The sequence below is a fragment of the Aquila chrysaetos genome, chromosome 1 (assembly GCF_900496995.4).
Source record: "Aquila chrysaetos chrysaetos chromosome 1, bAquChr1.4, whole genome shotgun sequence".
NCBI classification, from domain to species: domain Eukaryota; kingdom Metazoa; phylum Chordata; class Aves; order Accipitriformes; family Accipitridae; genus Aquila; species Aquila chrysaetos.
Genome location: NC_044004.1, coordinates 278,734 through 298,378, shown reverse-complemented (window position 1 = coordinate 298,378; position 19,645 = coordinate 278,734). Strand labels below are relative to the sequence as shown.

The 19,645-nt window shown below is 60.9% G+C and overlaps 2 protein-coding genes across 2 annotated transcripts; one reads left to right on the top strand and one right to left on the bottom strand.

Moving 5' to 3' along the window:
• Positions 1-507: 507 nt before the first annotated feature.
• On the top strand, positions 508-6,950 carry TEX261 (testis expressed 261). Its single transcript, XM_030025371.2, has 6 exons — positions 508-685; positions 1,152-1,231; positions 1,747-1,900; positions 3,902-3,969; positions 5,125-5,227; positions 5,677-6,950. The coding sequence occupies exons 1-6, from the start codon at positions 616-618 to the stop codon at positions 5,790-5,792; spliced, it is 591 nt and encodes a 196-aa protein (XP_029881231.1). The 5' UTR covers positions 508-615; the 3' UTR covers positions 5,793-6,950.
• A 4,915-nt stretch (positions 6,951-11,865) lies between these two features.
• On the bottom strand, positions 11,866-19,508 carry LOC115347174 (shootin-1-like). The gene is made up of 16 exons (XM_030028248.2): positions 19,375-19,508; positions 17,782-17,855; positions 17,459-17,522; positions 17,066-17,160; positions 16,759-16,885; positions 15,932-16,029; positions 15,602-15,683; positions 15,224-15,318; positions 14,768-14,914; positions 14,157-14,310; positions 13,910-14,033; positions 13,636-13,685; positions 13,062-13,171; positions 12,838-12,897; positions 12,450-12,651; positions 11,866-12,177 (listed from the first exon to the last, which is right to left on the bottom strand). Exons 1-16 carry the CDS (start codon positions 19,409-19,411, stop codon positions 12,035-12,037), a joined length of 1,662 nt encoding a protein of 553 aa, XP_029884108.1. The 5' UTR covers positions 19,412-19,508; the 3' UTR covers positions 11,866-12,034.
• Positions 19,509-19,645: the final 137 nt, after the last annotated feature.

Below are 19,645 nucleotides of genomic sequence, written 5' to 3'. Positions count from 1 at the left end.
GTTGGGGGTCCCTGTGCGGTTTTGGGTCATCTCTGTACAGTTCGGGAGAGGGGGGGTCACTGTGCGGTTTGGGGACCCTGTACGGTTTTGGGGTGTCCCTGTGCAGTTGGGGTGTTCCTGTACGGTACAGGGGGGGCATCCCTGTACAGTTGGGGGTCCCTGCATGGTATGGGGGGCGGGAATCTCTGTACGGTTGGGGGTCCCTGCACGGTATGGGGGGATCCCTGTATGGTTCGGGGTCCCTGTACGGTTTGGGGGTCCCTGTATCATTTGGGGGGGGGGCTGTATGATTCGGAGTCCTGTACAGTTTGGGGGTGCCATACAGTTTTGGGGTGTCCCTGGCAGTTTCGAGGTCCCCCCGCGTTTCGGGGTCCCTGTACAGTTTTGGGGGTCCCTGTACGTTTCGGGGTCCGTGTCCCCCCCCCAACCCCGCAGTTCGGGAGCCCTCCGCGCCTGCAGGGGTCGCTGTAGCGCCGAGGGGCGGCGGCCTGGCCGGGCGGGGCGGGTCTCGCTTGTTCCGGCGCCGCGTGGTCAGCGCCGAGCGCCGCCGCCACAGCGGGAGCAGGAACCGGGAGCGGCGGGGCCCGGCGTGGCCCGGCCCGGTTTGTCCCCGCCATGTGGTTCATCTACGCCTTGAGTTGGCTGTCCTTGCTCATCCAGGTGGCTTTCGTCACCCTGGCGATCGGTGAGCGCCGCCGCCGGGGCGGGGGGGGGGGCGGTGTTTGGAGCCTGCGGGGGTGCCGCCGCGCGGGGTCTGGGCCCGGCCTCAGGCTCCTCCTGGGGGCTGTCGCGATATGTCGTGCTTTTTGTCGGCAGGGGAGTGGCTCCCGGGAGGGGGCAGCTTGGGTTCAGCACCTCCCGGGGGCCTGAGCCCCCCCTGGATGCCCCTGAGGTGCTGTGGATGCCCCAGAGGTTGGGGCGGGGGGGTCCCACAGGTGCCCACGAGTCCCCTGAGTGCTCCTGAGGTCCTGCGGGTGCCCCAGGGTTTGGGGGTCCCCAGGTGCCCCCGAGAGTTGCGGGGGGGGGGGGTGTTACCCCTGCCCTTCAGTCTCCCCTGGGTTGGGTGAGCGTGGACCCCCGCGGCTGAAGGCAGCGGTGTTTGTCCCGGTCCCTCCCGGCCCGTGGGGTTGAGCAGGGCGTTTCTCCCGCAGCTGCTGGGCTGTACTACCTGGCGGAGCTGATCGAGGAGTACACGGTTGTCACCAGGAGGATAATCAAATACATGATCTGGGTAAGTCCTCGTGCTTGCAGAAACGAGCGGCTCCCTGCCGAAATCACCCGCGGGGCAGCAGCAGCGGGGCTGGCAGAGCAGCTGTGGTGTGGGATGTCAGCTGTGGACAGACGGGACAAGCGCTTGGGAAGCTCCTGCTTCTCCTGGCCCCACGATGGCTCCAGCTCCCGAGGAGGGAGGTTGTCAGGGGCTGCTTCAATTGGTGCCTTGCTTAACTGGGAAGGTGGTGGCCCTGCCTGACCTCTCCTGGGTGACACATCTCCCCCCTCAACTGGGGAAACTGAGGCCCAGCCGTGGCCTGTCCTACCAGGAGCTGCAGCAGCAAGGTGGGATTCCTATTTGGAGCTTTCCCAAGTGGATGGTGCCGAGTGGGAGGTGCGTGGGGAGATGCGGTGCCGTCAGAGCACACTAAAAATCACCTTGATGGTGGCAGGATTCCTGCCTGCGCAGCTGCCTGCAGTTCTGCTCTCTGCACCCCTGTGTTTGCCCCAGGCAACCCCTGTTCTCTCTTCCAGTTCTCCTCAGCCGTGCTGGTCGGCCTCTACCTCTTCGAACACTTTCCTGGTTTCATGGTGGGCGTGGGGCTCTTCACCAATCTGGTCTATTTCGGTTTGCTGCAGACCTTCCCCTTCATCGTCCTGACGTCCTCCAATTTCATACTGTCCTGCGGTGAGTGCAGCCGTCACCTTCCCGTGGGAGCGGGCGCTGGGGCGGAGGAAGCCTCGTCACCCTGACCACCGGGTGGGCTCTGGGTGGCAGCAAAGGTTTGGGTTTTGCTGTTGCAGTCCCTGTGGCTTTTAAAAGGACTTTGAGCTTCATGCAGGACTTTTTAATTGCACTTTATAATGTGGCTGCAATAATTGTGGGCTGGCCCTGGTGGTGCGGGAAGTGCCTTTGGTTGTGTGCCCCGGTGCAGAGCTGGGGACACCGGGCTTTCCCGGACACCTTCTGCTTTACCCTCTGGTCAGTTCCACTCCAGACTCCGGCGGCAGTGCTGGGGAAATGAGATCCCAGCTGTCCCAAAGCTCGGCATCCTCCCTGCAGACCTCCTGTTCCAGGCGTTCGCTGGGTCTTGGTAAAGAGCAGGAGGGATTTGAAGGAAACTAAAAAACCCAGCGTATATAATTACAGCCTGATGTTGGGCTGGGCTGTGTGAGGCAGTGCGTGTGTGCCATCATAAGGAGCTGATGTTTAGAGAAAGAAAAGCTTTGGGACAAATGTCCACAATTAATGTGGAAATTCATCAGGGTTACTGGAGAAAGTCGTGTTAGAAAATTGCATTGCCGAGCCTGAATCAGGGATTTTTATTTTTCACGTTTGCACCATTCCTGTAGTATTTGTCAAGCTTGTGTCTGCAGCTGCCATGGACTGCGGGTGTCCTGGTCCTCAGCCCAGGCAAGTCGTGGTGCGAGATGGGCAAGACGGTCTCTTCTCCCTTCTGAGCGGCTGGCACGGGTGTGGGATTGTGTTGTGGGGTTGGGCAGGGGCTTAAATTAGCAGCACCAATATTTTGGCTGAAGCAGGCAGCTTAGGCGTTTGTCTGCCGCGCTTGGCTGATGAACGGCCAGATTCCCATCGTAGGTTGAACTGGGGAGTAGCTCTGCCACCGGCTCTGGGGTGGTGGGCCAGTAGCTCTGCCAATTACACTGGTTTTTGGCTGCTCTGAGTAGGTCAAATGGTTTCCTCCCGCCACGAGTTGCCAAGTCTCCTGTGTGTTGTAGGGTCCTGTGCACAGATCTGACTTTTAATCTTTGCTCTGAGTGATTTGTAGTGACACCTTAAGTAGCGAATGGGCAAAATTTCTTCCAGCATGACTTTCTGGAGTCCTTATGCATATTTCAGGGTGCTGTCTGTGTACGACTAAAATACCTTTGCTCCTCAAAGCATTCACGAAGGCAGGATTTTATCTGCTACTTGAAAATGAGTGTAGCTTTCCCATGGCACATAGATCAGGAGCTGCGTTTTCTGGCAGACCCAGACTCTCATCTGGATCTTCGGTGACGTCCTTAGGCTGGAGAGAACGATAAAGCAGCATGGGACACAGCATTTCGTGTCGGGGCTGTCTCCCACCGGGGCTCTACTGACCTGGTGCTCCTGGGCTGGGGCTGCTGTCTTGGCATCTCAAATAAAAGGCGAAAGAAGCTCTAATTCCTGCCTCTTAAGAGCTAAGTGGTGTTTTTCACTGCTGGGGACAGTGTTAGCCCTACTGTCCTGGCTGCATTTCAGCTTGACTTGGTTTACAGATGGCAGAAGAGCTTCTCTTTGCAGCAGCTGTTGGGGACGTGGGGTTTTTCGCTTCTTGTCTCAGCGCTGTGCAGCATTAGCAAGTGTCAGGCTGGGCTTTCCAGGGTGCCCTCGGGGAGACGGAGCATAAAGCACCGGAGGGACGAGGGACTCAACCGGGGCTGCACAGAGTAACAAACTGGAGCTGGGACCCGGGGGACTCTGGCTGCTCACACCATTTCTCACTAGATGCGAGAAAATATTTTAGCAACGGCAAGATTCCAGGTGTACAGGGGCTGCGGGGAAGGGGCTGCGCGGCAGGGAGGAACCGCTCCTTGCAGGGGCTGTGGCAGCAGAGGCGGATGTCCTCTTTCGGGGCCCCTTGGAATACGCTGATGGTATTTCTTCCAGGCTGGAGACTGACTTTGCTATGTTTTTCTTTGGCAGTGTTGGTTATATTCAATCACTACTTAGCGTTCCAGTACTTCGCCGAAGAGTATTACCTGTTCTCTGAGGTGAGAGACCTTTGGGAAGGAGTCGGTCCGTGTTCTTCCAGCCAGCATGGAGCTGCTAGTGGGAGGGGGGGGGGGAGAGGAAAATGCCATTTTTTCAGTCAGCAGTAAGACACACTGAGAATATTTTTCACAGACCTTCCCTGGGGGTTCCTGTGCTTGTTCCCTCAGAAGTACCAGGGAAGCTGCAGTTTCTTTTCTCGGGTGTGGGCTTGGGGCTTTCTCAGCCAGCTGAAGAGCAGAAAAAATACTGAATCTTAGCACAGATTTTTTTTTTTTTTCCTAAAATGCTGAAAACTAGGAAAAGTAGACAAAAACATTTTTAATTTTTTTTATAAGCTAACCACGAATCACTTCCCTTTTGGAATATTTGTTTCTCATTATTTTTATGTCTGACATGCTAATTCTTCTGTATGACCATCCTCGCACCTGCCCAAGATGAAGGCCCAAATTCACAAAGGGGCTTGTTCAGGCCCAACAGTAGCTGCCACTTAGCGCAAATTTTAAGAGCAAACAAAAAAACCTCCACCAAAATAAAAAACCAACAACCTTTTTATGAAGTTTTAACGCTTCTCCAGCATCGGTGCGCACAAGGAGGCTGGTGTGGCACCTCTCCCCAAACCGCAGTGGCTGCTCCCCCAAGCGCCAACTCCTCATGCTACACCAGCGTCCCACCCCGGGGCAGGAGGAGCGAGCCCAGGTCTTGACTCTTCCTTTTAGTCCCTGGAGGGTGTGAAGAGGATTTAATTAGTCATAACAGCACAGCCAATTTCCTGCTCGTTTTAATTGTGCTTTTTAAAATTCCGGTTTCGGGGAGAAGTAAAGGTTTTCAGGTGCCTAGGAGAGGAGCAGGGGCTTTTTCTGCGCACCCTGTCCTTCCGTGTGGAAGTTGCTGGGTGAATTTTAGCCCCTTATCAGCTTCGCAAGGCGATGCTATCTCAGCACCCGAGAGACTTGGGAGAGGTTGAGTTGCGGTTCTCCCCCTTCAGTGCCCTTTCTTTCGAGGGGTTCAGGTAGAAACTTGGGGTGTATCGTAGGGAGGTACAGCTGCAGCCGAGGCAGCACTCGTGGGTGTCAGCCTGAACAGAAGTCAGCGTGTGAATGGCTGCCGAGTGTGTTGCAACTTGGCTCTCACCTCCTCTCTTGCTCTGCCCGCAGGTTCTCGCCTACTTCACGTTCTGCCTGTGGTTAATTCCTTTTGCTTTTTTCGTCTCCTTGTCAGCTGGAGAGAACGTCCTGCCTTCCACGGTGCAGCCTGGAGGTGAGCGCTCCCGAGGCCTGGGCAGATGCCCGCTGGTTTTTGACAGGGGCTGTGTTCAACACCCCCCATTTCCTCTGCACAGAGTGGCGAAGGGGAGCAGCTGGTCGGGTAAACCCTTCCAAAAACCAGGGCAGGAAAAGGGGGGCTTCTGCAGGGTGAGGGGTGAGCGAGCAGAGTGGAGGGAGGGCTGTCTACATCCAGCTTCTCTCCAGTCCTGGGGCCCTGTTGCTTTCCCTGGACCCTCCCTACAGCTCAAGAAAGGGAGCTCAGGATTTGGGCTCCCTGTCAGTGGCTTATGGGAACGCCCAGGTAGGCTAGATGTGAGCAAACCAGAAACTTTCATGCTTTGAAGGCAGCTCATGCGTTGCCCTGAAATCAGATGACCCATCCCGGGGCTCCCATGGCTGTCAGCAGGTTTGTGTTTGATTGTTCTTCCCTCCTCTCCGCAGACGACGTGGTCTCCAACTACTTCACCAAGGGGAAGAGGGGCAAACGCTCCGGTATCCTCCTCATCTTCTCTTTCATCAAGGAGGCCATCCTGCCCAGCCGACAGAAGATTTACTGAGCCCCGGATGCAGCCGGCGTTGGCTGCGGTGAAGGAGCAGAGCAGACCCAAACTGTGCAGAGGGCTGCAAGGCAGCACTGTCCCCAGGCCTCGCTCGAACCCTCCTTGAGGTCTCTCAAAGGGATTTTGCTAGGAACCTATAAACCCGGCAATGACCGGAGGTGCCAGCAGCGCTGGACAGACGCACGGGGAGGGCTCGTGCCTTTTTATTACAGCTCTGCTGATCCCCCGGGACTGTGTGCAAGAAGGATGTTTGGCTTCGGCTGAGCGCGAGGAGGGTCCGGCCCCCTGGCGCTGCCCACCCTGCCTGGGGACCTGGGAGGCGTTGTCATCTGCTGGGCTTTAAAACCAGCAGTTTGCGCGTGGTGTAGTTTGGCTGTGGAGAAACGGTTCCCTCAGTGTGGCAGCAGAACGCGCTTGACATTTAACTGAGGTTTACACAGAGCCATTAATTAAAAAAAAAAAAAAAAAAAAGAATAAAGTAATCAAACTGTCAAAATCCCACGTATTCCTGCTGGGAGCCTGCCAGCGCTGGAGGATGCTGGCGTCCTGCCGTGCAGCACGCGTCGGGAGGGGAGCACGAGGGCAGGGCGCCTTGCCCTGCGCTCCGCGGCTGCAGGGAGGTGACCTGGAAGGACTCAGAATTGCTTTTTGTTTGATTTTAATGTTGGAAATAACCTCTTTTCTCTGGTTTTGCTGGAAGCCTCCCTGAGTGGCTGGGATGCTGCAGCAGTACAGCAGTAGATGATTGTGCTAAGAAGGAGGTGAACCCTTTGTTCTTGTTCCTTGTAATTATTAAAAACCCCTTTTTTTCCCCCCCTTTTTTGCTTTGTTGGTCACCTTCAGCCTGTGCCAGAACTAGATGTCCCCGTGCTAGCCAGGAGCCGGGGCTGTGCGTGGCTGTGGCAGAGGAACACCCGGCTCTGGCAGTGCGGTTTCATGGTTCAGGAAGGCTTTTTGAGGACTTTCTGAGGAAAATGGCTCATTTTGTGGCCAGTTCTGCTGAAGGCAAAGGTGAGGCATGCAGTCGTACCACCTCACCCCTCCCTGCCCTTGAGTTTGTTCAGGGCCCACTAACACTGGTGTGTTTTGATGCTGATTTGATAGAAGTGTGGTTTCTGTTTGAGAGCTGCTCATCTAATAAAGGCTATGGGTGAAGTTCACCTTACCGGAGAGGCTCATGAGTCCCTCTGGCTCATGAGCGTTCCACTCCCGTGTTTGAGTTGGTGTCGCCTGAGGAAATCGCCTTCTGTGCACGCGGATTATTTTTTATGTTTTTAGAGAAATAGTGGAGGACGAGAGAGCTATCGAGGGGACCGAAGGGCTGCAGAAAGCACATCGCAGAGGCCTTGGGAAATGCTAGTCACTGAGAGGGGTTAGCAGGAGGCGTATATTCTCAGTACAGAGCTCTTTATTGTCAGGGAGTCGGAGAAATGACGGTAAAAGCACTGAAAGCAAAGTGGAGTGATTAACAGCAGGCAGAGCACGCAAGAAGACGCAAGGACATGCGTGGGAGAAGACCATCGGCCTTGCCTGTAGCGTTGGGAAGCTCCTGGAAAAGCTGCTCCCCGGCTCGGGTGATGTGCTGTAATTTTGCTTCAAGGCCACAGGGTGGGGGACGCTGGGCCCATGCTCTGTCCCCTGCCCCTGCAGCAGGACAAGCCGGACGCTTTTACTCCCCTTCCTGATGGACTGGTTTAAGCTTGACCAAATTTAGGGTGAAAAATAAGATTTCCAGCCACGGAGGAGGGAGGTGGATGCCGGCAGCGCTGGGGGTGGCACCTGGAGGGGGGGGCAGCAGGCTGCTGGGAAGCTCCTGGATGTGTGTTCACAGCTCCGCTCCAAACTGTGGTTAACAGTTTCCATCGCCTTGGGTGCAGCCAGATGGGCCAGGGCAGGCGAGATCTGCTGGCCGGGGGCGGCAGCTGAGGCGAAGTCGTCGTCCCCCCCCCCGGGCTGAGGCTGTGTGACTTATGGGGCACGGCTGAGGATGGCAGGGCAAGCGCCGTGCCTCTCGCCAGCCTCGGATCGGGTTTTAAATTTAGTTTTATCTCTCTGAATGTGATGCTGGAGGGATGGAAAACTTGAGAGCTGTCGCTGCCATGACGGGGAGAGCAGGGCACGATGGAGGGCTCTTTCTGCAGGGTACAGCAGTAAAAGCAGAGCCCCAGGACTGCTGCCGCTGGACCAGTGGATAGAATGTAAACGGGGAAGATCAGTAGCTTTAGTGTCCCTTCTACTGAGTCTTTTTAATCCTCATTTTCCCATTCATTTAGCCAGAAAGCGAGAGTAGATTACTTTGTATTTTTCCAGATGACAAGTCCATTTTTCCTGAGTACTGCTTGCGATCATCGGGTGTTTAAGACGTTAATGACACACATTTCTCTGAGCTGAACCAGATTCAGATAAGTCGCGTAACTGAATGATAGCAAGCAAAACCCTATAAATATTTAAAAGACAAGCGTCAGAAAAAGCCCGCCCGAAGGCTACGGCTACGTGGGGAGAAGGGAAGGCTGCGAGGACCATGCTCGGCTCTCTGGCCGGGCTCTCGTCTCCTGCCATGAGCAGAGAGCTTTGGGGCTGGCTCCCAAAAATGCACCCTCTTGCTTGCGTCAAAACGCCCCGTTCCTTGCCCTGAAATGTGGGGACCCTGGGAAATCTGATGAATAAGATATAAAATCCCTGGTTATTCACAGGGCTGAGGCAAGGATGCTCTGGAGTCCACCCACAGAGGGTTTGCAAGAAGCTCCAGCTTAAAAAGAAGTGTGAATTACCACTTTGATTAAGTATTTAAGAGTCATGTATATTAATACGCAGCTGCCCTCCGAAGCATCTCTGCCTGCTCGGCAGCTCTCTCCTGGCTGCGGTGGCTCCGGCGGCTTGGGGACGGTGCAGCCGGCAGGGCACAGCTTTCCTGTCCCGCGGGAGCGGAGCCGGCATTGATTTTCATGGGTGTTTGGAGGGTGTAATCAGGGGAGAGGAATTCACTCGATACGGAGCTGGCAGAGCGCAGGCAGCGCGGCGGTGGGAAAGGGCAGGCTGCCGATGAGTAACCGCGCTCGGGCCGTGGCATTTTCCCTTGACGGCGCCAAGCGAGGGAGGCTGAATTCGGTGGGGATCGAAACATGAGAGTCAGGTGGTGCTGGGTCCCTTGTGATGGGAATCATCCGGAAAGCTGGATTTGGAGAAATTCAGCTTTGGCCAGGGCAGGAGGAGTGGGGGGCAGCCTGGCTCCAGCCTCCCTAGGCTTTCCGAACTGGTCGAGTCGGTCCCAGGGCTGTGGTCCCTGTGGCTCTTGCCTTCTTTTCCAGTAAGAGGATCTGTTCAACAAGCTGACATTCATCCTTTAGTCTGTTGAGCTCTTACATCTCATGAGCAGCCTTTCCTTGTCTGCTTTCCACATGGCAGCCCTCAGGTGTCTGGAGAATCAAAAGGCCAGGACAAGAAACGCTTGGTAATTAGAAAGATAAGCTCCTTGCCTTAAATATTTTAGTTCAAGTTGTCTACGCCTTCGAGAAGGAGAGAGAAAATGCATTAAAAAAAGCGCAGAGATGGAGTGCTGCAATACAGTGACCAGTCCTGTCTGTCCTTGGGGAACAGGGGGACCACAGCCACCTCTGGTCCCCTGGGAAGGGACCTGTCCCCTCCTCGGATGCGTAGGAAAGATCTCGCCCTTTCTCCGATGCCACCGTGGCCAGCAGAGCAGGTTTCCTGGCACGTCCTTATTCCTTTGGGCCATTCAGTCTGATCCCAGACAGCTCTTTAATTATTGCAAAAGGGCATCCATGAGATCGTTGGCTGGAAGGGGAAGGTACATAAATCTAGACTACATTTTTAACGCGGAGAATAATTAGCTCCCGGAAGGAGATGCAGCGCAGAAGGGGGATGCTTGGGAGCAGCCACAGTCCTGGCTACCCCTGACTGCTCTGAGCCACAACTAAATAAACTATTTAGAAAAGAAGGAAAGGGTCCTGCCTGTATCCTGCCTGTCCCCCAGGGTTGAGCAGCCCTGGCTTAGCCCTCTATAGGGGATGCCAGACGTATGCACCTGCTTCTATAGGGGCCTGAGCCCACACAAGTGACCGGCAGAGCAAACCTGCCCTGACACCCCCACATCCCTGCGGCATCGTCTGAAGGAAGGGGTGGCCCCTCCACCCAGGGAAGGATGTTTGAGGACTCACCAGCCTCCCCTGGCACGTGGCTTCTCCCCCCCAAAACCGCGCTCTGGGGGGATGCTGATGGCCGAGCTGCTGCCGGCAGCTCCGTTTTCTCCCAGGTTTTAGCACAGAGCCAGCCCGTCCTCCCTGCCATGAGTTCAGGACCTGAACTCTACAGTTTATCTGCAATAAAACCAGCCCAGAGAGGAGAAAGGGCATTGCCCTGGCTAATTAAGCATCTGGTGCAAGGGTAGAGGATGCTCTTGCTTGCCTTCCCCCTGCCCAGCGTCTCCTGCCTGCAACAAGGCGGCAGAGCTGGAGAAACCACAATTAAATTAAAGCTTTTGTTGTTCTTTGGGTTTAAAAGGCAGAGCTGTGGCTTGAAAAGTCTTGGGGATGGAGGGATGGGTACAGCGGGGTTCAGGAGCAGCACTGCTGCCACTGAAACCAGCCCTTAAACCCCCACATCCCAGCAGTGCTGACCCCCCATCTTCCAGTACGTTCCAGCATTGCCAGGGGTCCTGCTGGCTATTGCTGAAGTTGCGGTGGGCGAGTTCAAAACTCGGCCGTATGAAGCTCTTCGCTCTGCTGCTGTGCGCGAAGGACTGTCTTAAAACACCCAAAACGCCCCTGCAACAGGCTGCGGCAGGGCAAGGGGACAGGACGGGGGCCACCGGCTGGGCAGGGTGCACCCATGGGTGCCTTGGGACCGTGGGCGCTTGAGAGCGTGACCCCATGGAGCAGATCCGTGCTCTTCACCTCCAATTATCTAAATACAGAGATGCCTTTCCCTGGACCGGGATGAGCCCCGCAGCCCTTCCGTGACAGCTCCTCCAGAGCAGCGAATCTCCGGGACCAGCTCAATAGCCTTAGAGCCAGCAGCTCGAGGGGAACCCCATCTCCATCGAACCCCACCGCTTCAAAACAAGCACAGGCTTAAGAGCATCATCCCTTTGAGTGACAAAGGGTCTGCCGGCTCTCTGGGGACCCCAGCCTCGGAGCTGCGTGCTGCCGTTCACCCCTGAGCTGTTGGGTGAAGCCCGGGAGCGCTGGATCGCAGGCGCTCCCCAACATTGGGGTACCGGGAGAGATGGATTCAACCCGACCGTGCTCCCCCTGGGAACCCAGGAATGGCCAGCCTGATCCCAAACCGATGTGCTGGAGGTTTGGGGGAGCCCCATCCAACGGCTGTGGGTGCAGAGCGTGGCCCCGTGAGCCCTCCCCGGGGCTGAAACTCTCCGGCAGAGATGGGGTTCACCCCGGCGGGGGTTGCCTGCGGGACTGGGGGGAGCTGGAGGGGGGGCTGCAACAGCGCAGCCAGCCTCCAAAGGGCAACCTGAGACCTTCAGGGGTCTGGGGGCTTCTCTTCACCAGAAGCAGGAGGTTTTGGGCTCTCACTCCCCAGGAGTCCCACACAAGAGACAAAAGCTGCAGAGGACGGTCACCAGGGGGGTGTCCCCAGTTGCAGACCTACAGTTCCAGCATCCCCATGCCACCGGTCGGGGCTCAGAGCTCTCCCAGGGTCTCCACTGGCACCAAGAGGGGTCTCACTGCTTGTGCCATGGTTGGACATCTCCAGGACCGCGGCGTTGGACACAGGACACCGCAGCTTATTCTGCCCTGACACGAGTCAAATTCCCTTTGTTTCGGGGTCTGGCTACTATTTACCTCCTTCAATGTGGAGCCCTCAGACTGCAAAGTTGGGGTGGGGGGACACAAGTACCTCCTCGCAGCACGTAAATGCCATGTTACCTGTGTCCCTGCCCAGCTGCCGGCCACCCTAGGGTGGCAGGAGCGTGGGTGCCCCGCTCCGGTCCCACAAGTTCTCTTGCCAGGACCAGTTTGCAGCAGCTCCAGTCCCATTCCCATCCCCAGCCCCATCCCGCTGCCACCCCTTCGCCCGGCAAACGTGCCTCTCCGGTGACAACAGCTTTAATTAAAGCACAAGAGGATGCGAGCTGCTGGAAAACGAGGGTGAAAGCTTGCAGCAGCCGTCACCACCACCATGCCACCTCCTCGCCCCACCATGACCATGTGGCTCCAGCGGTCCTGGGCGAAGGGGAGCGGGGGGGGGGGGAGCTGCCTCTACCCTGGCTCCCCCCTGCCTCTGGCCAGGTGGGCGAGGGGCCGGGTCCTGGGGAGACCACCCACCAACCGGGGTCTGAATGGGACCCCATCCCCGCTCCCCGGCGAGTGCCCGGATGGAGCCGTGCCGATGTCCTTGTCCCCTGGGGAGAGAGACAGACAGACAGACGGAGAGGAGAGGAGACGTGGAGCGGGGTGAGAGCAAGAGCAGAGCCCGTGGGGACCCGTGCCATCGACCGGCAGCTTGTCGCCGGGAACGGGGACCGCAGAGCATCAGTCGGGCTTGCGGCGGGACAGTGAAGGGACACGTGTGGGTGTCACCTCTGTGCCGGTCCCTGGGGACCTTCTCGCTCCGGGGGGGGGGTCATCCAGCCCGAGCCGCAGCATCCCCTCCCCACCAAGCCCTACTCCGTACCAGGATCCAGCCTCCCCGCAGCCTCAGCATCCTCATGGTCCCGCTGCGGGGGGCCGGGGGTGGGCGACGGGGCGGGCAGCGTGGGTGCGGAGGCATCCACCGCCCGGCGTCGCCGCTGCAGGATGGACTCCAGCTGCCTGTCCTTGCCCTTCAGGCTGCTTTGCCGCCTGCTGGGCCTCCTGCTCGCCCTCCTCATGGCACCCTAGGAAACCACACACACCGCCGAGATGCTGAAGGGGCCACATCCAGGCGCTGGGACCCCCGGGGGCCGGCCGGGACAGCCCCGACGCAGCCCCACGCAGGACGGCTGCAGCTGGGGACGATGGTATCCGTGTCCCCGTGCGATGGCCTGGCGTCACCCCCCCAACCTTGGGACAGGGCTGCTCACCAGGATGCCCTGCAGCTCCAGCACCGCGCTCCTCCGCTTGCCGGCCGCCTCCGCCGGACCCTGCGGGAGGGGAGAGAGGAGACGTGGCCGCATCTTGCCAGCCCTGCAGCTCCCCGGGGCTGCCGGCTCTCCCCAAACCCACCCCGAGTCCCGGGGCTCCCCAGGGACATTCCCCCGTGGGATGGGGAGTGTCCGGCAGCGGCCGAGCCCGGGTCCCTGCCTACCTGCACCCGGGGGTCCCGCTCCTTGGCGGGCCTCAGGACCACCCCGTGCTTTATCCGCTCCATCATCTCCTGCACGGCTCGAGCTTTGGCATCATCAGCTTCTGGCTTGCCTGCGTAGGGAGCACGGCGCTGAGACCCCACGCACTCGTGACAGGGCTCACTCCCTGCTGGGCTGGGGAGCTGCCACCTCCCTGGGATCCCCCCCGCCCATGCCCAGGTTCCTTCCCAAGAGGCCAAACCTGGCCATGACCCAGGGCTGGGTACCACCCTGGCAGAAGCTCATCTCCCACCCGTGCCGGGCAGGACAGGGGTGCTGGGGGGCCCGAGCACCCTCCTTTGGGGAGCGGGGGGGTGGCAGGTGCCCATCACCCCACCACGGGACCTCGGACCGACACTTTCGGATGGATGGGAGATGCCTGAACCGGTGCAGCGTTGGCAAACCTCTATTCCGGAGAAACCCCGTCCTCCCTGTGCCCAGGGACACTCCCATCCCTGTGGCACTGCCAGGGACCCCCCTCACCCCATGGCACCAGAAGCCCCCCGGGGTGCAGCAGGGCAGCGGGGGGGCACTTACTGCGCTGCAGGTTTGCCAGCCCTTTCCTCTGCCTGATCGCCGAGAGCGGGCTGGAAGGGAGAAGGGAGGTGAAAGCCCAGCCCAGCTGCACCCCTCACCCCCAAAAAGCCAGACGCGATGCCCAGCGCACCCACCGTCCCTCTGGCGAGAAGCTGCCTGGACCCCCACCCCGGCTCGGAGCCAGGACGATGCCCGGGCACAGCTCGGGGACAGCCTGGCACGGCGGGCGAGAGCGATGGGTTTTGGGGGGGGGGGGGGGGGGGGTGTCACTTACTCCACGGGGACAGTGGGCACAGGCGGTGGCAGCGGCGGCGGCGGCGGCGGCACGGGTGCAGCCGGCTCGGGGGTCCGGCTCTGTGGCGGTGGGTCCTGGCCCAGCTTCTCCTGCAGCGAGCCCACTGCAAGGGAGTGCGGCTGGGGCTGTGCGGGGGGGCTGGTGCCCCTCGGAGCCTGAGCCCTGAGCATCCCCCCGGCACCGCTGCCGGCTCCTGCCCGCGTCGGGCAGGGGTGAAACCACCCACCTTCCTCCTCCAGCCCTGCCAGCCGCTTCTCAGCCTCCTGCAGCCGCTTTCTCAGCTGCAGCTTCTCGTCTTCTGCCACGGCCAGAGCAGCTCGGGCCAGATCCAGCTCCTCCGGCTCCGGCCGCCTCCCCAGTTGCTCCTCCAGCTCCTTCACCTGCGGGAACGGGAGGATGGGGGGAGCCGGGTGCAGCCCAGGAGCTGGAGACCCCCGGTGCCATCCCTGCCAGGGACGGGGATGCTCCACAGCCCTGCGACTTGGCCGCTTGCAAGGAACTTCAAGCTAACGTTAGGACAATTCTCGGCTGGGTGACGGCAGCCCAGTGGGCTGGAGTGGGGCTAGCCCAGTGTGGGGGTGCTCCCACCGCCTCGTAGCCCAGTTGTGAGACCCTGTCCCTGGCGCCCGAAATGCCATAGTGGAAATTCATGGAAAAACAGCCTCTCCGGGCTTGGCACACAGTGCGGGATGGGCATGGAGAGGGCGGCGGAGGGGTCCGATCCTGATCGCAGCTGGTTCCTGCGCCCAGGGGAAGCCACCACCAGCCCCGGAGCCATGCTGTGCCCCAGCCCTGCTCCCCCCAGCGTGTCACCCACCCTTGGGGACGGCTCCTCACCCGCTGCTGCTGCTCCTGCCTGGCCTCCTCCAGCGCCCGGGTCAGGCGTCCCACCTCCTGCAGGGCTGCCAGCAGCTGGGCGCTGGGCTCCGAGCTCTGCAGCAGGATCATGCTCTGCCTGTTCGCCTCCTTCTTTTGCACCAGCATCTGCCCGTGGGGACAGGGGTCAGGGAGGGACTGAGCCCCCAGGCTTGCCCCGGCGAGAGAAAAACCCTTTCCAGGGAGGCTGAGAGCAAAACCTATCCGACCTCATCCCGGGGGACCGCGATGGGTGCCCAGGAGCATCCCCATCCTCTCGGGATCCAGGGCTAAGGCAGCAGTGGGGTGAGCATTGGGGTGTCTGCATCGAGGGACACCGACAGCAAGCAGCCCCCCCCCTGCTCTCCCCGCCTCCCATGGGTGCCTGTCCCCCCCCCCCAGCACCCATGGGCAGGGTGACCCGGGGCCCGGCAGCACCTCATGGGCGAAGACTTCGGCTTGCAGGCGCAGGTCCTGCTCCAGCTCCAGCTGCTGCACCGCCTCGCAGTAATCCTGGGTGACGATCTGGGACACTGCCGGGGAGAGCGGGGGCTCGGGGGGGGGCCGGCGCTGGCACGAGGAGCGCGTGCCACCGCAGGGACCTCGGCACAGCCACCCCTCATGGACGGGGACGCCCACGTCCCTGCGATCCGGCTGCAGCTCCCAGTGCTCCACCGTTGCCTTTGGCTTCACTGGTTCACCAGACTGGGCGGCGCTGGTGGCGCTGGGAAGCTGCCAGCTGCTCCTTCACCAGCTCGCCGGGGCGCAGCGAGATGAGGAGGGGACATGGCCATGGGGACCCAGCACCCAACTCACCTTTCTTGAAGGACTTCAGTGCCCGCTGGCTGGTGCCCAGGGCTGCCCGCAGGCGCTGCCGCTCCCCCTGCCCCATCTCCAGCTGCGGACGGACAAGCCCCCGCTCAGCCCCAGGCTCAGCCGGGGGGTCCCGCTGTGCCCAGCCCACCCCCCCCCGGGACATCAGGGAGACGGCGAGGGGCTGCGTAGGGGAGTCTTTCCTCCCAAAAACCTGTCCTGAGCTCGGCAAGGAGCTACAAGGATGAGCAGGAGCCAGGGAAGGAGGAGAAGGTGGCGGGTGATGAAGGACTCTGCCCGGGGGGGGGTCCCAGTGGGGGTCCCAGGAGGTACCTGGTTCTGCAGGTCCTGGTTCTGCCTCTGCAGCTCCTGCACCTGGATGGTGAGATCCTTCCGCTGCGCCAGCAGCCAGGAGATCTTCTCCTGCAGATCTGGGAGCAAAGGTGGGAGCGAGGAGTGGGAAAGGGTCCCTGGGGACCAGGCTGGTGGGGCTACAGCCACCCCCCTCCCCAGCTCACCCTCGTCCTGGCCATGTCACCGGTGACCTTGTTGGAAGCTGGTTCTGGGATGTGACCCAGAGGGACATCAGGGTGGCAGTGGGGTGGAATAGCATCCCACGGGACACCAGGAGCTGGACTCGGCACCCTTCTCCCTGCCCAAAGCTGCCCCCGAGCATCCCCCAAGGGTCAGCCCATGGGCAAAATCACAGCATCACCTGAACGTGGGGGGGTTGGCTGGAGTGGGGCATCCCCTGAGGGGCGCATCCCCCCCTGAATTGCATCCCCCCCGAGCAGTGCATCTCTCCCAAGGGGTGCATCCTCCCCAGGGGTGCATCCCCCGGACCCCCGCCCCGGTACTGTCAGGCAGATGGAGCACCAGCCTGCAAACGCGGCCGAAATTGCTGCCACGGGAAAACAGGATGGGAAAGGAGGAAGCGTGAGCAACAGCACTTTCATTTCATCTTTTTTTTTGTTTGATTTCGGTATCGCTTTCTCGCTGTTTACCCGGAACAAGGCCCAGGCACAACCTAAAACCGCGGGGCCGGGCTGAGCCGGGCTTGGGGGACACCGGGACGGGGCAGCCGGACAGGGGCCGGGGCTTTGGCGCTGGCTTCACTCTTTCTGGCTGGGGATGGACCGGGACCCCCCAGCCCGACTCACCCTCAAGCTGCTGCCCGTAGTGCTGGGCAGGGTCGGGGTCCTCCTCGGGGGGCACCTCCTTGGGCAGGGCTGGGGGGGCCGTTGGGGCCAGGCTGAGCCGCTTCAGTTGCTTGTTCTCCTGCTTCACCTGAGGTGGGATGGAGATACCCCCCCCCCCAGCACTGGGGTTTCTACTGCACCCACCGAGCTGGGTGTGCTGGGGGCGGGGGGGGATGCACCGGCATCCTTGCACCCACAGCGAGGGGCTGTGGGCACCAGGGTGCTGGGGGGGGGGAATGGCAGCGGGGGCACGCTGCCCACCCCCTACCTGGGCTGCGTAGGATTCGGCTCGCTGCCGGCACGTCCTCTCGATCTCAAACTCGGTTTCCAGCGCCGCGAGCTCGGCCAGCAGCGCCTGCGACGCTGGCAGCGGTGGGGGCCAGATTCAGGTGCCCGCCCGGCCCTCGGTGCCGGGTGGGGGTCCCGGCTGGCACCCTGCCCTCCTCCCTGCCCGCAGCCACCCCCGCCGAGCGGCCGGCAAAGCCGTGCCAGGTCACCCAGGACCGGGGACGGCACCGAGCTCTGCACCATGGTGGGGATTTTCCCACTTGACCATCCCACTGACACCACCACCGCCAGCTCCAGTGAGGGGCTGAAGCCACCCCCGAGGCGCCGTACAGCACCGTGCCAGGATGTGACACCAGGGTGGGACGGGGCTCACCTTGCTCGAGCTCAGCCAGGCGCTCCTCCGCTTCGCCCACCTCCTGGCCAAGGGGCTGATGCTGCTGGGGGAGAGATGTGCATGTGGCGTTGCGTTGGCACGGCGTTGCGTTGGCACGGCGCTGCTGGGTCTCGGTGAGCCCCGAGCCACCCACATGCTGCCAGCCGTGCTGGGGGTGTTGTGACTGTGACCCCCCGGTGATCAGTGCCATGGCACACAGCCGCGGCTGGAGGGGAGGGCACAGGGGAACCAGCCCTTCACCACCTCAGAGTTACGTGGGCAGGAGGAAGAAATAAAACAGAAAAAGAGCCTGTGAGTAATACCTGCACCATAGCTGCCTCTTCTTCCTCCTCCTCCTCCTCCTCCTCCTCCTCGCTGCTTTCTGACTCCAGGATGGCTGCAGGGGAACCAAAAGCACGACAGAAGGTCACCAGCGCAGGTGGAAACCCAGGAGGTGTTTCAACCCCTTTGCTTTTCTCAGCCTCATGTTGCTCTGGGAGGAGAGGGGCTGAGCACCCCCCACCCCACAGGCTGGGGGGCCGGGCAATGCCTCTGCGGCTGCTGGAATCACATATCCTAAGGAAAACGGGAAAGTCTGTACAGCAGGACAGCCTGGAGAAGGAGGAACAGCCTGCAAAAATCTGACCTGATAGCAACCAGCTCTTTAACAGCCTCAGCAAGGGAGCGGGAGGCATTGGGGTAAAGGGACTGCTCAGAGAAGGCAGGAGGACGGCTGGGAAAAATCCCAGTGAGTGATTCTGGGTGAGGAAAAAACCATCCCAGAGCATCCTGCTGCCCCAGCAAGCCCTTGGCTGCAGCTCGCCCGAGAGGTGCCACCGCAGAGCTGCGCCCTTGCTGGGCTCGGCTGGTGCCCGCGGAGGTGGGGGACACTGGGGTGACACCGGGGACTGGACAGTCCCCAGCACCACCGAGCTTCCCCCGTCGATCCAGCCCCTTTCACTGGGGTGACTGGTCTGGGGGATGCGAGACCCCACTGAGTGCACATGGGCACGTACTGGGGAGCACGTCCCTGAGGGACAGTCACTGGGGGGGCTGGTGGTCCCCAGCGCTCGGGACTGGGGAGCTCTTTGGGGGCTGCACCCCAGCTGGATGGGGGGGTCCCTTGTCCCCAGGGGTCCTCCTGTCCTTCCAGGGTGGGGGGCTTGGGGGGGTGGCTGCTTGCCCGGGGGCAGCTCCCAGCAGGGCTGTGGTGCGTCATGGCTGGGATCCCGCACCTGCCTCCGACCCTTCCCATCACAGACCTAATCCGGTGGGGAATGCAGCTCTGGAATCTAAATCCCCCTCCATTTGTAATCTAGCCTCCGCTGTTGGGACTGCAACACCGCCTGCAAGGGCTGGGGGGGTCCCCACGGGACCCACACGACGGGCGTGCTGCTGAGCAAAAACGCCCCAGGACCCTTCGCCGGGACCCCCGTACTGAGACCCCCGTGCCAGCTGTGGGGCTCGTGCTGTGCAAATGGTGCTGCTCCCTCGTGCCCTCAGCTCTTGCAAGGTGAGGATGTACGATCGTGCAAATGCCAGCAAAAGCCCTAAACTGCAGCTGGCAGCTGGGATGGGCACCTCCCGCAGCCCGGAGAGCCAGAGGGACGGACGGACGGACGGACGGGCAGATGTACGTCATGCCTGGGAGCTGGCAGTCCAAATAAATACATCCCACCGGTCATTGGCCCCTCTGCGACACACGGCTGAGCGGAGAAAATCCCTCTCCAGGCCCGGTTTTGGGCTGGTTTCACCCCCTGCAAACCGTCTTGTCCAGCCAGTGGCGCCCAGAGGCCACGGTGACGGTCGCAGGGGACACCGCAGTCCCCCCTGCCACGAGGCGTGCGGGGATGCCCGGGCCACGCGTGAGCCCACCGAGTCCATCGCGTTCCTCGAACGCGCGCGGGAGACCTTACCTGCGAGCTGTGCGGCGCCTTCCCCAGCCCAGGCCATGGCGGTGGGGCTGGTGGTACCCAGCACCCCGAGCTCGGCAGGATGCCTGCCCCCCGCCCCGGCACTCGTCTCGCCCTCCCCGCCTGCAGCAGGGAAGTGAAACCGCGCCGGCTCCACCACCGCCGGCTATGACGGGGGCTGAGCACCCCGATCCCTACAGGGCTGGTCCTGCCACGGCAGCAACCAGGGGCTCGAGGGGGAACCGAAACCCCCTCTGCCCCAGCTGCGAGTCGC

Bases quoted from the DNA above. Each gene is read 5' to 3' on its own strand.
- TEX261 (XM_030025371.2), top strand. From the start codon at position 616: ATGTGGTTCATCTACGCCTTGAGTTGGCTGTCCTTGCTCATCCAGGTG. The intron at 1,901-3,901 runs GTGAGTGCAGCC...TTTCTTTGGCAG, and splicing joins CAATTTCATACTGTCCTGCG to TGTTGGTTATATTCAATCAC. The intron at 3,970-5,124 runs GTGAGAGACCTT...CTCTGCCCGCAG, and splicing joins AGTATTACCTGTTCTCTGAG to GTTCTCGCCTACTTCACGTT.
- LOC115347174 (XM_030028248.2), bottom strand. From the start codon at position 19,411: ATGGCCTGGGCTGGGGAAGGCGCCGCACAGCTCGCAG. The intron at 15,319-15,601 runs GTGAGTTGGGTG...TCTCCCCGGCAG, and splicing joins ACTGAAGTCCTTCAAGAAAG to TGTCCCAGATCGTCACCCAG. The intron at 14,915-15,223 runs GTGCTGCCGGGC...CCCCACGGGCAG, and splicing joins CCGAAGTCTTCGCCCATGAG to ATGCTGGTGCAAAAGAAGGA.